General features: G+C 39.2%; 1 protein-coding gene across 7 annotated transcripts in view; it reads left to right on the forward strand.

The window, feature by feature from the left end:
• SCEL (sciellin) overlaps window positions 1–18,113 on the forward strand; it is a 324,048-nt gene that overhangs the window by 259,385 nt on the left and 46,550 nt on the right. For all 7 annotated transcript variants that reach the window (XM_059377692.1, XM_059377693.1, XM_059377691.1 and 4 more), the window contains 3 exons: window positions 10,578–10,658; window positions 12,834–12,899; window positions 16,113–16,172. In XM_059377692.1, coding sequence (XP_059233675.1) covers window positions 10,578–10,658; window positions 12,834–12,899; window positions 16,113–16,172 — 207 coding nt within the window. The remainder of the gene's footprint in view (window positions 1–10,577; window positions 10,659–12,833; window positions 12,900–16,112; window positions 16,173–18,113) is intronic.

Raw genomic sequence — 18,113 nt, forward strand, 5'->3', positions numbered from 1 at the left:
GGAAGAGGGCTAGGGAACTCATGAACGAAAGGAAGATTCACAGAAGGGCTTTCATATCTAGGTGATGCCACTCAGCAGAATGGAAGGCAGTCCTGGGTCAGAGAACTGACAGGCAGCAGCAGTTGGAGGTCTTTTATGGCTCCCAAAGTTGCATAGCATGGACACAGAAGAAATCTCAACACAAGATCAGCTGTGGGATCATGAGAAAAACATCAACATACTCTGGGAACTCTGATGTTGTAAAGAACGTTTCTAACAGGATTCAGGGAAGAGGTTCTGAAAGAGGTGTGCCATTTGGAGAGGAATTACATAATACACAGGGTGATTTTAAGCCCAGTGATGCCACCAATCAGGATAGGAATAAACAGGAGTAGAATGGGGAATACACGGTTGGTTTTAAGAGGCTGAGTTTTGATTGGAACAGGTAGGGTCTGTTTGTGGAGGTGACTACCAAACAGTGGGAGATGGGGGAGGTGCTCAGGCAAGACATTTGTGCCACAGACCCAGGTTTGGAAATGATACCAGAGATTTAAATATAGTATCTTCAGAAATGGAGAAAATATTAAATGAGAAGAGAATGAAAGTTGAACCTTGATGTGTGTCTACACATCAGGTGGTGAAGGAGGAACCAGAAAATGATACTCTCTTACAATTGCATGGTAAAGGTGAAGATCAGTATGAGATCAGTAGCAGGGATGCAGAGTGAGTGGATGCTGTCTACATCCCAAACCAGCCCAACTTTCAGTCTAGTATGAATCTCACTTCCACCATAGCTTTCTCAGTCCAAGGAGTTATTTTTGTCATCTGAACTCAAAAAGCTTATTCTCTACAATCCTCACTTGGCATTTAGTTGCCCATTACCTTAGAACATTACTTATTTTCATGGTATACTCATTAATGAATGGTATCATCTTATAATTCTATGAGTCGTCCATACAATTTTATCCATAGTAATTTGTTAATAAGTACATATTAATATCAATTTATCAATGAATTGTAGAGCGAGTCCTTGAGGGTATAATAAACACAAAGATTGCAATAGCCACAAAATATGTGGAGACATGGAGGGGGAGCCAGTAGAGGTTGTGTTTGAGGTACAGTAGGATAGGCAAGAGAAGCCAAATACAGAGATAAGGGGGGGATGGAGCCGTTCCAAGAAGAAAGGATTGCAGGACAAAGGTTCTAATGCCAGAGAGTGTGGTGTGTGTGTGTGTGTGTGTGTGTGTGCATGTACATTAATGTGTGCACACATGCACACACACCCATGTATCTGTTCACGTGTGTGAAACTATGGGACTTCTATCCAAGAGGCATTATCTGCATTCATCCTCTATTAGTTATGTTTAGTGGTAGCAGGAAATCTAGTAATTGCAAATTCAATGTCATATGGAAAAATGTCTAGATATCCATTTGTAGATATTCTATGATAAGTTTAAGTATCTTTTCAGAATATCAGATTTCTTTTTTAAGAGTTAGTGGTTTGCTGTTCTGTGATTTGAGCTCTGAGTGTATGCTAGAGATTATAAAATCTATAATAGAAAATGCCAATGTCATCACTATGGGTAATTGTTTGGTAAGAACCAGTGAAGTCTGCCTTTCCCACTTCTTTTGCTTTAGGATGTGTCAGAAAGCTTGACGCAAAACGAATTGTCCCCAGTCATTTGGATATGTCTTCAGTTTTCACGTTCTTAAACTTTTCCTCATTTTTGAGTTCTTCAAAAGAGTGATTACATTTGCCAAGCTTGAGCTGGGGCATGGATAATAGTCTCCATTCATGAGAAATATTCCATCACAGCACAATGAAATACGGACACAGAATTTCTAGGAAGTTGATGTTGAAGTTGCTTCTGATTCCAGTACCAACCATTAAATATATTCTCTTTATGATACATTTAAGGGCATCTATGTGTTAAAGTGACTTAGAGATTCAGTGGTTAAATGGCATGTGGAGCTCATTTAAGAAACTCACTGAAGCTGACTTAAGGTAGTTGCTTAACAGACAATATGAATGTTTACGATGTTACCCATTATGGTGATTCAAGACCAGCAATTAAGCCACTGCCAGCACTATCACTACCAAAACACTAATGTGCTTTTTTTTCTGGAATCATTTCCAAAGATAGAGAATAAAACACATAGCTTCTGATAAAGTTAAAATAGTGGAAACTCACCTAACAAATTTGTCTAGGAAATTACCATATATTTAAAGGCTTGCTATGTACTTTTATAATTTCTCATCCATATTTGTTTCAATCTTTTTTTCTTCAGTGGATTTCACTTTCAGTTAGCTGGTTGGTGGAGTTGAAGGAGGAAAGAAAATCCTGATTGAGATGTGAGTTGCCATGGCAACTTTGCACTAGTTATATTTTTCTGTCTGTAACTATAAATGGTAAAATGTAACCTTTCTAATTATACTGCTACATTTTTAACTCTATTGGTACCAAACACTCTGCAAAGTTTGTTGTCATGGTATTAAATCAATATATTTTATTTTTTATCTCAACCAAATTCTTATATTAACTGTTTCATAAAAATGGAATCTGTTTCATAAAAATGAAGATTCTAAGACCATTAGTAAAATGTCAAAGTACAGTGGGTTTAAAATATTATCTGAATGCCTAGAAATACCCATTGTAGGGACACCTAAATGGCTCTCGCAGTTAAGCATCCTGATTCTTGATTTTGGTTTAGGTCATGATCTCAGGATTGTGAGATCCAGCCCCTCCTTGGCTCCAGGCTGGATGTGAAGACTTCTTAGGATTCTCTGTCTCCCTCTGCCCCTTCCCTTCCTGCACGCACGTATACTCAAGTACTCTCTCTGTCTGAAAGAAAGAAAGAAAGAAGAAAGAAAGAAAGAAAAGAAATACCCATTCTAGACATTCAAAATAATTAAAACATTAACCTGAAATAAGGTTTTGAAAAGCTTTATTTTTGAATAGTGTTATTTGACTAGAATGAGGAGAAAGCTAATTCAAAATGTGTCAGTGAAGGGCTTAACCTTTAGCATTGGGTTAGTTGCTTTTTTTCAGTCCTATGAGGTCAACATAGCTTCTGGTTTCATAACACTGGCTTTAAGTAACTCATACAGTCAAACAACAACCAACAAAGTCATCCTTGCTTTCCTCCGGTCTAGATTCCAACAGCCCTGATCCCTCTGAGCCCCTGTTGCTTCTCCTGCTGCTGGGGGAGCCCCTCGAAGTATAATGAAGTGGGGGATATTCAGGTTCTGAAGCAGGGACAAAGAAGAAGCTGTGAGAATCAGGATACCTATGAACAAGCCCCCTGCCAAGTTGCAGCTCCCTCTGCACCAACCATAAAAAGGAAACAGTTTGATTTTTTAAAAAAATTATTTCACCCTTTAGTAGTATTGTTTGAAGGTCTATCAACTAGAGATTATAAATCTCACCTCAGAGAAAAGCATGAAAATTCTAAGAGGTTAAAGGGGCTGTCTCTGGTCATCTAAACCTTAGTGTTAATGACCTAAATCATGTTTCTTTCCTGTTAGAACTGGGCAGAGTTGGGACATGCTGAAGTATGGTGGCTTGGATTTCATGAACAGGGCTTGGCTTTAGAGCAAGAAGACAGGGCATCCTGGGTATGGCGCAGTGCGTGTGACAGAAGCATACTGTGATGTAGGAACTGGGCTTCCAAGTGCCTAGGAGGAGGGCAGTGGGAAAAGTGGGTAGGGGGTGTAAGGACCCCATTTTACTTAGGACTGCCTGCACATGTGGTGGCACTTCTTTGTCTTCTGATCTTTCTTCCTCCTATGTCAGGAATATGCAGAATATTAAATACATGGAGTCCCACAGTATATGTAGCCTTTTTGATCTTGTTTTTTTTTACTTAGCATAATGCATGTGGAATTCATCCATGCTGTTCTGCTGTATGCATCAGCTGTTGATTCCTTTTCATTGCTGAGTATTATATGGAGCCACGCAGTTATTTACCCATTCACCTAGTAAAGGACATTTGGGTTGTTTTGGGGGGGGTGCTTCAAATGTTCTCACACAGGTTTTAGTGCATAGATGTTTCTTGGCATGATCATTTCTCTTGAATAAATGCTTACAAGTGGGATTGCTCAGTCATATGGTAAGCATATGTTTAACTTTATAGGAAACTGCCAGCTTGAAAAGTGGCTGTACCATTTTGCACCCCACCAGCAATGCATGAGATTTCAAGTTGTCTCACTTCTTCAATATCACTTAGTATTGTCAGTTTTTTTTTTTAAATTAAAATACAACATATTATTTGCTTTAGGGGTACAGCCTGTGCACCATCAGTCTTACACAGTTCATAGCACTCACCATAGCACATACCCTCCCCAATGTCCATAACGCCCCTACCTCCTACCAGCAACCCTCAGTTTGTTTCCTGAGATTAAGTCTCTTATGGTTTGTCTCCCTCCTGATCCCATTTTGTTTCATTTTTTCCCTTCCTTCCTTCCATGACCCCCCCAACCCTGCCTCTCAAATTCTTCATATCAGAGAGATCATATGGTAACTGTCTTTCTCAGATTGACTTATTTCGCTTAGCATAATACCCTCTAGTTCCATCGATGTCATTGCAAATGGCAAGATTTCAGGTTTTTTGATGGCTGCATAAGTATTGTCAGCTTTTTTTTTTTTTTAAGATTTTATTTATTTATTTGACAGAGAGAGATCACAGTAGGAGAGAGGAAGGGAAGAGATCACAGAGAGAGGAAGGGAAGCAGGCCTCCTGCTGAGCAGAGAGCCCGATGTGGGACTCGATCCCAGGACCCTGAGATCATGACCTGAGCCGAAGGCAGCGGCTTAACCCACTGAGCCACCCAGGCGCCCCCGTATTGTCAGCTTTTAAAAGAATTATTTTAGCCATTCTAATAGGTGTGTAGTGTAGCTTATCCTAGTTTTAAATTGGATTTCCTAGAGACTAACAATGTCAAGCATCTTCTCACATGCTACTTATCATTTGTACATCTTCTCTGGTGAAGTATCTGTTCAAATCATTGGCCTATTTTATTCAGTTGGTAGTTTGTTTACTTACTGTTGACTTTTGAGTTTTAAAAAGATGATATACTGCTTTCAAGTCCTTTGTCAGGTATGTGATTTGCGAATTTTTTCTCCCAATGTGGCTTATATTTTTCATTCTCTTAATAATGTATTTTCCAGAGAAAAAGTTTTTAATTTAATGAGGTCCAACTTATCAAATTATTATTTTTTTAATGAATTGTACTGCTGGTGTCATATCTGAGAACCCTCTTCCTAACCCATGTTACAAAGATTTTTCTTCTGAAAGTTTTATACTTGTGTGTTTTATATATGTTTATGATTTTTTACTTCACCTGATAATAATTGGGCTGTTCTTTTTTTTTTTTTATGTCTTTGAGAAAATATCTAAGGACCAAAAGCTTCTGTGAATTCAGGAATACTTAAAATTCTGTGACACTTTATGTCTATTTACCGGAAAATATTGACATTTTTCTTATAAAGCTGAGATGAGTTATGTTAATTGAAATTGTATTAACCACAATTGCATCTACGTACATTTGATAAGTGCAGTATATAAACATGAAGGTGCTTAATCTACAGCAAGTGCTCGGGGCTCTGTGAGCTGAAGACACCTTGCAATGACCCTGCTTTCCCACAGTCACGTGGGACAGATCAGGACCTATCTTCTCCTTTAATAAAGAAGCAGAGGTTGAGAGAATCAGCTGTCTTACTAGAGACAAACTGAGTTAGTGGCAAAGCTAGTCTACAATCTAGGTCTCTGGAATTTAAGTCCTGTATATGCCCTATTGCTGGGTTATGGTTTATTGAAATGGCCCCTGGGCACCAGGAAATGAGACTTCATTGCAGTAATCATTCTTTTGAACATACGCCGCACATTCAATAAGCCCTTGGGAGCAGGGGCTGCCCCTTTTCTAGTTTTTAAATTTTGTTCTGTGTTGCTATGTGTCCTAACATTATACCTGGGGCATCTGTGGTATAAACGCTCATTAACAATGCCGTCCTTGGGCAAGGAAGCAAGGCAGGACAATCTATCATTATTAGATCTTCCCTGGGAATATTGAAAGGAGTATTGGTTTAATGCAGTACATTATAGAGAAGCACATGAGATTCAACATTAGAAAAACTAGGTTGGAACCCTGGTTAGGCACCAGGATGCAAGGAAAATTATTCATCCTTATTGACTCATTAGAAAAAAACCATTTTCCAGGGGATAGATGTATGATTGGACTAAAATAATGTTTGTGATGCCCAATTTCCAATTTCCAAATTCCCTTGGAAAAGTTAGCATGGCACTAAAACTCAAAAAAATATAAGTTCCATCTCCTTTGTCCTTGTTAAAAATTCTGTGTGTGGGAAACAAAGACTAAGCCTAATGGAAAGTAAAAACAAAACTCAGAATTAAACATTACAGTCATTTATTCTTGGTTCAAACCTGGGTGTGTGCGGCAGTAATGAAATGCTCTTCACATAGGCAGACGAACAGAAGTCACAGAGCCAGGCATGTGGTGCAAAAAAGCCATAATGGAAAGAAGTGATCTTTGTAGCAGCATGTGAAAATGAAGTAACATAAACTGCTTCACAGGGTTATTTCTATTAGTTCTGGCCTTTGGGCTTTTATCTACAAATTTTCCCATTTCTTGTGAAAGCTGCCTTTTTATTCCTGGAAGTTATTCTTAACAATAATAGCCATTAATGTGGTGGTGTCAACCCTGCAAAGGGTCTTGGGGGCTTGAGGGAAAGACAGAGGGTAGAGCCAAGGGTCAACTTATCCAAGCTTAAACATTGCATCTCAAAGCGGTATTCAAACAGGATCATGCCACATCCATGTCTCTTGTTTGCTTCTCTTCAAAACATTCCCGGCCACAGCTTCCTGCCTCGCTCTTGCATTTTAATCCCCCTGCTTGGCATCCCATCAAGCTCCTGGCATGGCATGAATGACTTCTCTCATTGCCCCTAAGGGTTTGGGTTCTGTCATCTGTGGCTGTCATTGCAGAGATGCAAATGAAAGCTCTTTTGAGGTGAACGGAAGTCAATGTGGCATTGCCTAGCCCTGGCCCAGCGGGGGCCTGAATGCAGCACCCTCGGAAATAAATGTGTTCCTCTGCTTCTCTTGGCCTTCACAACTGCTTGCCCACCTTTTCTTTCTGAGTCATCCCCAAAGCATATCTGCACCGTGTCCCCAGCTCTCCTTCTCTCCCCGTGTCTGTTTCCTGGATACACCCGGTCGATATTTACCCACCTCTCTGAGGGCTTAGCCATTGTAACATGGAAGAAATGGAACTTTTTATCAATGTGATTCTGGCATAAGCAAAGTTTGGCACCATCCTTTTTCTCCTTTTTGCAATCCTCCTTTCCATCATTTTACCTCTCTCTTGCCTGTTCACAGATATCCAGTGTCCTGGATTTACTAGCCAGGACTGACCCATCTTCTTACCCCTTTCCTCTGCCCCTGGAAGAAAAGCATATAATCAGCTAATCCACGCAGATACACAAAAGACACATTATCACTTGTGATATCCCATTATTCCCCACACAGGGATATTTTTTGAGAAGAGGAGATAATGGTAGTTCAAATAAAATAATATCTCGTTGTAAAATCTAGCACTAAACCAGAACAGGGAACTGTTTTTTTTTATAAATTGTTTTTGCTAAATTTGAACAGATTTTAGAAGTTTCAAGCCCCTCTTCACTACTCATTTCCTTCCTTACCAAATAGAAATCCAGCCTATCACCCCCTCTTTTAACACCATCTTTAATTTTTATTTGTTTTTTTTTTTTTTTAATTTCTTTTCAGTGTTCCAGAATTCATTGTTTATGCACCACACCCAGTGCTCCATGCAATACGTGCCCTCCTTAATACCCACCACCGGGCTCACCCAACCCCTCCACCTCTCTCCCCTCCAAAACCCTCAGATTTTTTCTCAGAGTCCAGTCTCTCATGGTTTGTCTCCCCCTCCAACACCATCTTTATTGAGCACCAAAATCATACACAATCCTAGTACTTGGGATATAACTATCCTTCTAGGAACTTATAGCCCAGTATAGAGACAGAAAATTATTTGTAATCCAAAATAGTGAGAGATAGGCCATAAAGAGGATGTACTATGGGGAGACATAAGGATATATCCAGCACAGCTTTGGTACCACCAGATTCAGTAATGTCCAAGCCAAGTCTGAAGGGCAAGAAGGAAGTATCCAGGGGAAAGGGAGAAGCATGTCGGCCAGAGAGCAGAGAGCACATGGTGGTGGGGTCGTTAGGAGTGCAAGCATTTTGGCAGTTAAGTATTGGGTTCCCATGGGGTAATAACAACCACAGCACAACACATAGAGCGAGCACTTAGTGTGAGCCAGGAAGAGCTTAAATGCTTTGTAGGCCCTTCTCCGGCCTTCAGTGCCGCTGTCCACACAAGAGCCAGGAGACCCACCGTGCTCTCCGCTCTGCTGCTCCACTGCCCGTCACCCGGACAATCATTCCCATGCTCTGCTGAGAAAGATTTAGAACTAATCGCATCATGTCCTCCATCCCTATGGCTACGGATTCCCCAGGAGAAGCCCACTCTGATCGTTGCTTGTCACCAGGACTAGTCCCACAGAGCTCTGTCCGACACGGAGCCTGACCTGACCTAACAGTAGCTTAACCACTCAAACCTTCCACAGTACCACCCTGGATGTGTCCACTGTTCTCATCACAACGGGCTGCTCTGCAGTCTCATCTGCGGCTCAATGGCACTCTGCTCTGTTGGGCTCTCCCAGAGGACTCACTTCCACAAGATCCAGAGGAAGTGGAGAGGTCTAGTTTGCTCCTCTTTGCTACTGCTTATCAATTTTAGCTTTCTCCTCCCTAGAACTGCTCCATCTTCTTGAAATCGTGGCATCAGGAGCGCCTCTTCCTCATTGCAGTCATCTGTAGGTCTCAGAGTCACTCACCCGCACTCTTTGAAGATGCTGGCACCAGGCTTATGGTCTGTCTCACATGTGTCTCCTGTCATAATGCTCGGTGATTTCCAAATCCATGTGGAGGATCCTTCCCCACTTTGACCTCTCATTTTCTTGATCTTCTCTCCAATAATTTGTCCTTTGTCCTACCTTAGCCACCCATAGATCGTGCCCTTCTAAATAACCACACAAATTTCAAAATCTTCCCATTCTGCTTCTACTTTCTATCTGCTCCATTCAGCTCATTCTCACCAGTCCTCTGATTCCAGAAGTTTCTCAGCCTTGTCCCCACCAACCACCAATCCACTGACTTTTCACATTTCCTCTCCCCTCATATCCTCTGTTCCCTCCATGTCCATCTCAGATCCCATGGTCCCTCCTTGTCATCACTTCCTCACATCCCGCTTCCCCTCCTTCACCACCATTCTCTTTGTTGCCCTCACTTGGCTGAATTATTAACTTAGTTAAATCCAACTCTCGGTTTCCTCTGTTTCTGCCCCCTAAGCTGCTGAATGGGCCATTGGAAAAACAATGGCGACTAGCTTTAATTCCATGACCATGAACCATGACCACAAACCAGTAGCTGAGCTACTGACACTGCCCAAGGATTCCTAGCAAAATTTGGCGGGGTCGAGGGGAGGTGGTGCTTACGGAGCCAGATTATCCGCTTTGTAGAGTACCTAATGTAGAAAGCTGCTAATAAATGTTTGTGAAATAAGATCATGGTCTAATTTAGTCCTGACAACATTCAGCAATCCTATGAGAAAGGTCATTACAATAAAGAGATGGAATCAGGTTGACCCATTATCACATAGCTCTGACAGTTCAGACAGCTGGACTCCAGAGCCTACGTGCTCACTTAGCATGCGGCAGAAGCCAGAGGGGTACCTGGAGTCGAGATCACAAATGTACTTTAACTAGGTATGGAATTTAACAGGGAACCACTAGGGTGGTAGCGGTGGGGGTGGGGGTATGACATGACCTGGGTAAGGTACTGACTCCATCCAAATGATGGACATAATTGCCTGTCTGCAGTTCCTAGGTTATCAAATCACACTGGCTCAGAGTCTGCCTTGGCTCTTGGTTGGAAAGTTTAGGCTGACAGTATATACTTGCTTTGCTAGCAGCAGACTGGCCTGTGCTGCCAATATTTAAGTCAGATTTAGTTAAGAGCTTCAAATCAACTTTATCTTGAGGTCTGTAAAACTGAAAACCTTTCTTGCTGTTTCCATAGCAGCCTGATGGTTGACATAATTCTTAAAGAAGATTATATGTTAATGCCCAAGAACCATTTACTATGCTCACGCGCTGCTGACCCAAAATGCCACAGCTTGAGCTGGATAGTCTAGCAAAATATTAAGCTTTTAAAAGGACACATTATATTTCAAACTATAGTGAGAGGGGATGGGGTTTCCAAAAATCTGATTAAATGAACTTTGAAAATACCCACAATTTAAATATTTGACTCCTCTTAAGTTTAGTGCTGTATAGACTCTAGCCTTTCAGCTACCTCGTGCAAAGCGGGGGTGGGGGGTGAGGGGTGTGGAAGATGCATGAGTTATTTCCATATAGGCCGTAAGTACATTTGGTTAATAGATGCTAAAATTTGCCATGTCTCCATGGTGAAATGAACTGCTGTTTTCTGTTTTAAAGGGAACCAACTGTTCACCCTCCAATACCTCCAAAGCCCAGTTCTCCTGTTTCATCTCCTAACCAGCTGAGACAGGAGAATAGGTGAGACCTGGCGTTCCAGAATCTCTTGCTCAAATGAAGAAATTAAAGAAATGAAAGCAAATGAATTGTGACCTGTTTTGTGCAAAGCGTGGGTATGTTTTGTGCACATATTCACAGAAGAAGCACTTATAAAGCTTTTCTAATTGCCAACACAAGTGCGTATTTATGTTTGCCTTCGAATACTTATAGCCACATCCTGTCTTATGGATACACCTTCAAGATAGGAGCTGAACAGTATTCATGTCCAGAAAATGTTTATCCTCTGGTTTCTTCTAATTTATGTATGAGGAAGCATTATTTAAGGAATCTCTTTCTTTCTGTCCCTGTGTATATATACACATAGATATAGATGTATACATATATAGTATTTAACATAGATAATCTAGATAGAAACTGTGTGTGTGTATGTGTGTGTGTACACACTTAAGTTTCCCATTAAAAGCTATATTTTCTAAAAAAAAAAAAAAGCTATATTTTCTGATGAAAGATGTTCTTAAAACTTTGTGTTACTTCTCAAACCTTCCTTATTTTAGAAATACTTCTAGGTAGGTTTTTAGTATTGTTTTAGCTAAGGAATTTGCAATTTATTTCAAAACTATTGCAATTAAAAAATGTTCTCTGAATCAAGGGAAAAAAGACAGACTTGTTTTTTCATTTTGAATCTCTGACATTCTATAATTAATACTTAGAAACAAATTCAAAGATCTGAAAAATTTCCCACGTGTTTCTGTTAAACTGTTTAGTAATCTTGAGCTGTTTTTCGAGACGTACGTTGCACATTTCCATTATCATTGTGAGATTTTAAAAATATCTCATTGAAGACTGAGTACATTAGATCCGCTTGATTGCCTGCCTTTGATTCTTTTGTATTTTTACATTTTGATGGTGATTTTTGTTGACAACATGAAGGAAAATTCTAGAACTATTCTTTGGGAAGAGGGTAACTTCAGCTAGGAAATGCTGACTGGGCAGCAGAACTCTGTAGCGTTAGGTGTTAAGCCTATTGAGTTAAAAACCCAGGTCTGAATATCTATTCAGTGAAACTTTGCAGAATCTGAAATTTTGTCCTTAGGGTGAGAAGGTATTACTTTTCCTTTTAATGAGCCAAGAAAATACTTCTTCATTGAATTAATGAAAGATATAGACCAAATTTATAACTTTTTATTTGTGCAATGATTATAATTATACTCTTAAAATAACTGGAGTTTTTTATCTTATATTATTTTTCCTTTTGTAGTATTGAGCAATTAAATTTTAATTTGAATAGGAATTTTTAGGGATCCTTAAATACATTGGCTTTAGTACTATCGAAATTCTAGTCTAAAATCAGCAACTCTAGAGCAGTAAGCTTGTGTAAATTTTTAAAAAAGCTAAATTTCATGGGAGTTGGTCTAATCCATTTTTATTACTTTAATTTCTTTCTTCTACCAGTGATCTTAAAAATAAAATTAGGACAACTTGCATGTTTTAAACTCTGTGATTACTTTAATCACAGTAAGATGATTTTAATGAAAGAATATGAAAGGGAAGTGTTTCCTATGTAATTAACACATGTTCTCAGGAGGACAAAAAATAGTTGAATATAGGTTTTTGAGAACAAGCAAGAATATATAAGTAGGTCAATCAGATAATTAGGAAAATAACAGATAAAAACCTCATATCATAAATTGTGACAGAACCTAATATCATAAACTTATTCTATTAACTTTGTGTATTAGAAACTTAAGGTATTTCCCATCTTATCTGAGAAAATATATTTTTGGACTGTATTCAAATAGATTAAGTCTTTAAGAAAAAAAGCATTCATTTGATGCCCAATAACGAAAAAGAGCCTTAAGAGAGAAGTATGAAAATGCTTTATTGATGATTGGAGACTAAAATAAGATGAATATAAATACATTTAAGACAGATATTTCTAGATATATCTAATGGTTGAAAATATATTAAAAGAGATAAGCTAAATTACAAATTACAATAGAGTTCAGAATTTCAAATAAGAAATGGCTGAGTTCTAGCCAACCAAAAGAGCTAAAGTGAAGTTTGCTATCTCAAGCAGTGCTATTGATCCAACACTCTGTGATCTTTTTGAACATGAATGTTTCCTTAAAAATTTATATTTAGCAGAGAAGTGTTTTTATTACCTAACAGATATTATCTTTTACTTTGAAAATATAGGCAAATATGTCCACCTAAACCAGGTGTAAATACAGAAACCAACAGATCTGCTGAAAGAAATATAAGGTAAAATGATCTCTATTTATATCTATGTAATTGTTGAAGTAATAATGTTTGTCTTATTAGAATACTTAAAAATATAAGACAATCAATAATAGACAAAATCAGTCCTCCAGCTGGCTTCAATATAGCGGGTAATTAATATTTTTATATGTACCTACAGAATTTTGTTCCTTTTATTTCTATTCTTAGCTTTACATTAAGAAAGCAACCAAAATTGTCTGAACATGATAATAGAATAAAATAAACCCCTTAAGAAGGGAAAATTCCCAGTACTTGGGAATCAGGTCCCAAGGTCTGTGATACAGTTGTGCTGATGTTTAAATGAATAGGTGTAAATATGTCATTTTACTGAACTTGTTCTACAAAAGCTTTGCTAGAATTGGCTGTATAATAAGGCCATATCCAGCTCTACCCACATCATCAGAAAAAGGCTTGCAAATAGTATTGATCTTTGGGTAAGCTTTCCCTATAATAGTCCTGATTTATGCCCATTGTCTTACTCATCCTATCTGGTTCAGTATAGATTTTGGTTATATCCTGGTTTGATTATTTTTTTTATTTTTTAGGAAAAAAAACAATTTTTATGTTTTATTTTTTAAAAAGATTTTATTTATTTATTTGACAGAGAGATAGTGAGAGAACACAAGTAGACAGAGCCACAGGCAGAGGTAAAGGAACAAGCAGGCTCTCTGCTGAGCAAGGAGCCCTATGTGGGGCTTGATCCCAGGACCCTGGGGTCATGACCTGAGCCAAAGGTAGCCGCTTAACTGACTGAACCACCCAGGTGCCCCCCCAAAAACCCTATTTTAAAAATTAGGTTTAAATAATGCTATTCTATAGGTTTATGATAAACCAGTTTTTAATTATTATGGTAAAAATATAACATTAAATTTACCATCTTATCCATTTTGACCAATGATTTTTCAAAGTTCAAAACTTGTGTACTTTTGGGGTTTTTTTTGTTGTTGTTATCTCCCCTGATTCTCAGAAAAGTCCGAGTTTGAAACATACATCACATGGACACCTTACCTTTGGGGAGAATAATATTTACCTTGTACTTAGTAACTTCAAGTACAACCACATCTCAGCATTTCCCAAGCTGTGTCCCATGTGCCCCAAGATGTCAATGCATGTTCCGTGAAAGAAGGATTTCATGGCCGACCCATTTAGGAGACACAACAAAGTAGAGTTCTCTATCGCAGGTTTCTTCAGAACCTTCAATGTGCTTATATACATTCTGAATCTCCAAAAGTTGGGTATATTTCCTAAATTTACTTGACTGCAAAATTCTTTCTTCATGGAACCCTATTAACCTTCTATGAGACATTGTTTGTGAAACAGTTATTTTTAAAAAATTTTTATTTGTTTTTTTTTTATTTCTTTTCAGTGTTCCAGAATTCATTGTTTATGCACCACACCCAGTGCTCCATGCAATACGTGCCCTCCTTAATACCCACCACCAGGCTCACCCAACCTCCCACCCCTCTCCCCTCCAAAATCCTGTTTGTTTCTCAGAGTCCACAGTCTCTCATGGTTCATCTCCTCCTCCAAATTCCCTCAACCGTCTTCTCCTCTCCATCTCCCCATGTCCTCGTGTTATTCCTTATGCTCCACAAATAAGTGAAACTATATGATAATTGACTCTCTCTCTGCTTGACTTATCTCATTCAACATAATCTCTTCCAGTCTCATCCATTCTGATACAAAAATTGGATATTCATCCTTTCTGATGGAGGCATAATACTCCATAGTGTATATGGACCACATCTTCCTTATCCATTTATCCTTTGAAGGGCATCTTGGTTCTTTCCACAGTTTGGCAACTATGGCCATTGCTGCTATGAACATTGGGGTACAGATGGCCCTTCTTTTCACTACATCTGTATCTTTGGGGTAAATACCCAGTAGTGCAATTGCAGGGTGATAGGGAAGCTCTATTTTTAATTTCTTAAGGCGCCTCCACACTGTTTTCCAAAGTGGCTGCACCAACTTGCATTCCCACCCACAATGTAAGATGGCTCCCCTTTCTCTACATTCTCTCCAACATACGTTGTTTACTGTTTTGTTGATTTTGGCCATTCTAACTGTTGTAAGTTGGTATCTCAGTGTGGTTTTGATTTGAATCTCCCTGATGGCTAGTGATGATGAACATTTTTTTAATGTGTCTGTTAGCCATTTGTATGTCTTCATTGGAGAAGTGTCTGTTCATGTCTTCTGCCTATTTTTTGACATGATTATATGTTTTGTGTGTGTTTAGTTTGAGGATTTCTTTATAGATCCTAGATATCAGCCCTTTTGTAGTGTCATTTGTGAGTATCTTCTCCCATTCCGTGGGCTGCCTCTTTGTTTTCTTGACTGTTTCCTAGGCTATGAAACACAGTTCCTAATTACAGGAACATCAGTGAGGATGTTTCCAGTTATTCCTTTCCATGATCACTAGGGAGATTTGTGTGGATTCAACCCCTCTATGTTAGGTGCTTCCAAATACCCTGTAGTTTAAAATGTACTTTCCCTTTGGAAGCTTAAGAAGACAGACGCTTTCACCACATGTGAGGGATGAATTAATCATCTGGACATGTTGCTTAATGCTCTTTGGCTCTGGTCAAAAAATCTCTGAACACACTTCTGTGTTTACCTGAGTAGTTAACTCTGCTTTCTTTTCCATATCCTCTAAGTACAGAACTAGAGAGAAGCCAAGGTGTTCAGGAGAAACTGTAGTTATTTCAGTGAGCACTAGATGGCAGAGCCAATGCCCAGTGAAATGACTGCTGTGGGGCGGGGGGTTGGGGGAAAGGCGGGGAGTGTGCACCTGCGTGTGCCCACACCCACACCTGCAAACCCCATGAGCTGATATGATAGAACTATTTCTTTTTTTTTTTTTTAAGATTTTATTTATTTATTTGACAGAGAGAAATTACAAGTACACTCAGAGGCAGGCAGAGAGAGAGAGAGAAGGAAACAGGCTCCCTGCTAAGCAGAGAGCCCGATGCGGGACTCGATCCCAGGACCCTGAGATCATGACCTGAGCCGAAGGCAGCGGCTTAACCCACTGAGCCACCCAGGCGCCCGATAGAACTATTTCATATGCAGTTAAACTCAATAATTCCTGAACACGTGGACTATTGTTTTCTTTACTGAAAACATAAATTTCAGACAACCTCAAAGATATCTGTACTGTACTATCATTGACTTGTGTTTCCTTTTCATCCTTTGAAGGGGTCAGGATCTCGAGAACATCATCAAAGTGGCCACTTCATTTCAGAAAACTAACAAGGGGTAAGAGCTCAGAGCTTTTGAGCTTATGTTTTTCCTTTCTTTATGTTTCAAAAAAGCTTAACCAGTACCTTTAGAAGTTCCAGATATAAACAAGATCCCCATGCTGTTTACCAAATATAATTTAAAAGAAGAAAGAATCAGTCTCTTTAGATAAGTGTCCCTGAAAAGTGGGTCAGATGGACATTTCCAGTACTCTTCTTCCTCTGCTTTGTCTTTTGGTGATTATACTCATCTCCTTCACCTCAGCTGTTTGTGGTTTTGACCTTGTTCCAAATCCGTGTCCTGTATTTATGTTGCTGGCTCAGATCTCAACTTACCTGTCTTCCCAGAACCCTCGCTAGAATGTCTTAGGCCATATTGACCTTCCTTCCCAAGTGCGCTATTTCCTAACTTCTTTCTGTTCTCTCCTTCAGCCAAGCTCACCTCTCTGGAATCATTCTTGATTCTTCCATGTCTTTCCCCTCAATGTAGTATCTGCCATATATGCATAAAATGCCTAAAATTCTCCTCCTGCCCACATGGCCTCACCCCAGTTCAAATCTGCATCAACTCCATCATAGATTATTAGACTAGCTATCCAGATTTACCTACATTCACTCAGTCTTTCCTAAACCATTTTTTAAAAGATATTTATTTATTTATTTATTTGAGAGAGAGAGAGAGAGAGATCACAAGTAGGCAGAGCTGTAGGCAGAAAGAGAGGGGGGGGAAGCAGGCTCCCTGCTAAGGAGAGAGCTGATGCAATCAATGCTGTGTGAAAGCAGAGGCTTAACCCACTGAGCCACCCAGGTGCTCCTCCCAAGTCATTTTAAATTAACCATTTCCTCTCCTAAGCCATCACTGCCAGAGTTTTCTTCCTAAAATTCTACTGGAACAACTGTTTCGCTCCCCACTGCCCATTTAATTACATTTAACCTTTGTTAACTTGGCTCTTTCCAACCTAACATTCCAGAGTTATTTCTGACTTTGCCTTTACATTTACCTCACATGCAATGCCAAATGAAACCACATTCTTCCTACGGTTTCCAAATACCTTGCCTTTGCTTATGCCATTCCACCCACAGGGCCATTTTTCCTAGCCTCGAGGCCACTGTGTCAATCCCTTCAAGGCCTACCTATTTTTCAAGATCTGGATCAGATATCACTTCCTCTGTTGAGTCTTCCCAGAATGATTCAGGGAGATGTGGCTTCTGTTTCTCTAAGTTATTAGAGCCCCACTATTTATGTGTTAGAACAACTAATCATATTTGTTGTTATTTCATGGTATCTATATAAATACTTCATCTTTTCTATCATCGCTTTAATCTCTTTGGGCAAATATTTTGTCCTATTGACCATAAGTCATTTGCAAAGTCTGACACAATGCTTTAGGCAAAGTAGGTGCTTACATAATAGATTATGGTAAAGAATGATGAACAGCAGGAAACCTGGAGTATAAACATGCCATAATTTAAATCACATTCCTACAAAAATCCTCCTCACTCAGTGGAATTTAGCAATGCTAAGTGTGATTAGGTAGTGCAGTCTCCGCCAAAAGACCTGAGAAAAGAAACAGAAGCGACAGGTATTTCTTCTGTGTAAATGAAACTCATTGGAGCTCTGAATCTGGAAGGGGACTCCAGAAAGTATCCTGAGTGTTTCGTTTCCATTTTTCTTGTCAAAGAGCCTGGATCTCTTATTTTTATCGATTTACACTTATTGAGGTAATATTTTGTTTTTAAAAGGGATTGAACAGTTTTTTGGTGAGTGATGGGGGTGTTTGAAAGACAGACATATGAGTAATGCTGAAGAGAAATTTGGTTTGGCACAAAGCCAACAAAAACAAGAACTACAGTTAGTTCTGTCCCTTCTGTGTAGGCACAATAAACTAATTCCACAGCAAGATGCATTCTTCACAGGGAAAGGTTACTGCTCTGACAACGGCCAGGGAAAGTGTCTGTT

The sequence above is a fragment of the Mustela nigripes genome, chromosome 15 (assembly GCF_022355385.1).
Source record: "Mustela nigripes isolate SB6536 chromosome 15, MUSNIG.SB6536, whole genome shotgun sequence".
NCBI classification, from domain to species: domain Eukaryota; kingdom Metazoa; phylum Chordata; class Mammalia; order Carnivora; family Mustelidae; genus Mustela; species Mustela nigripes.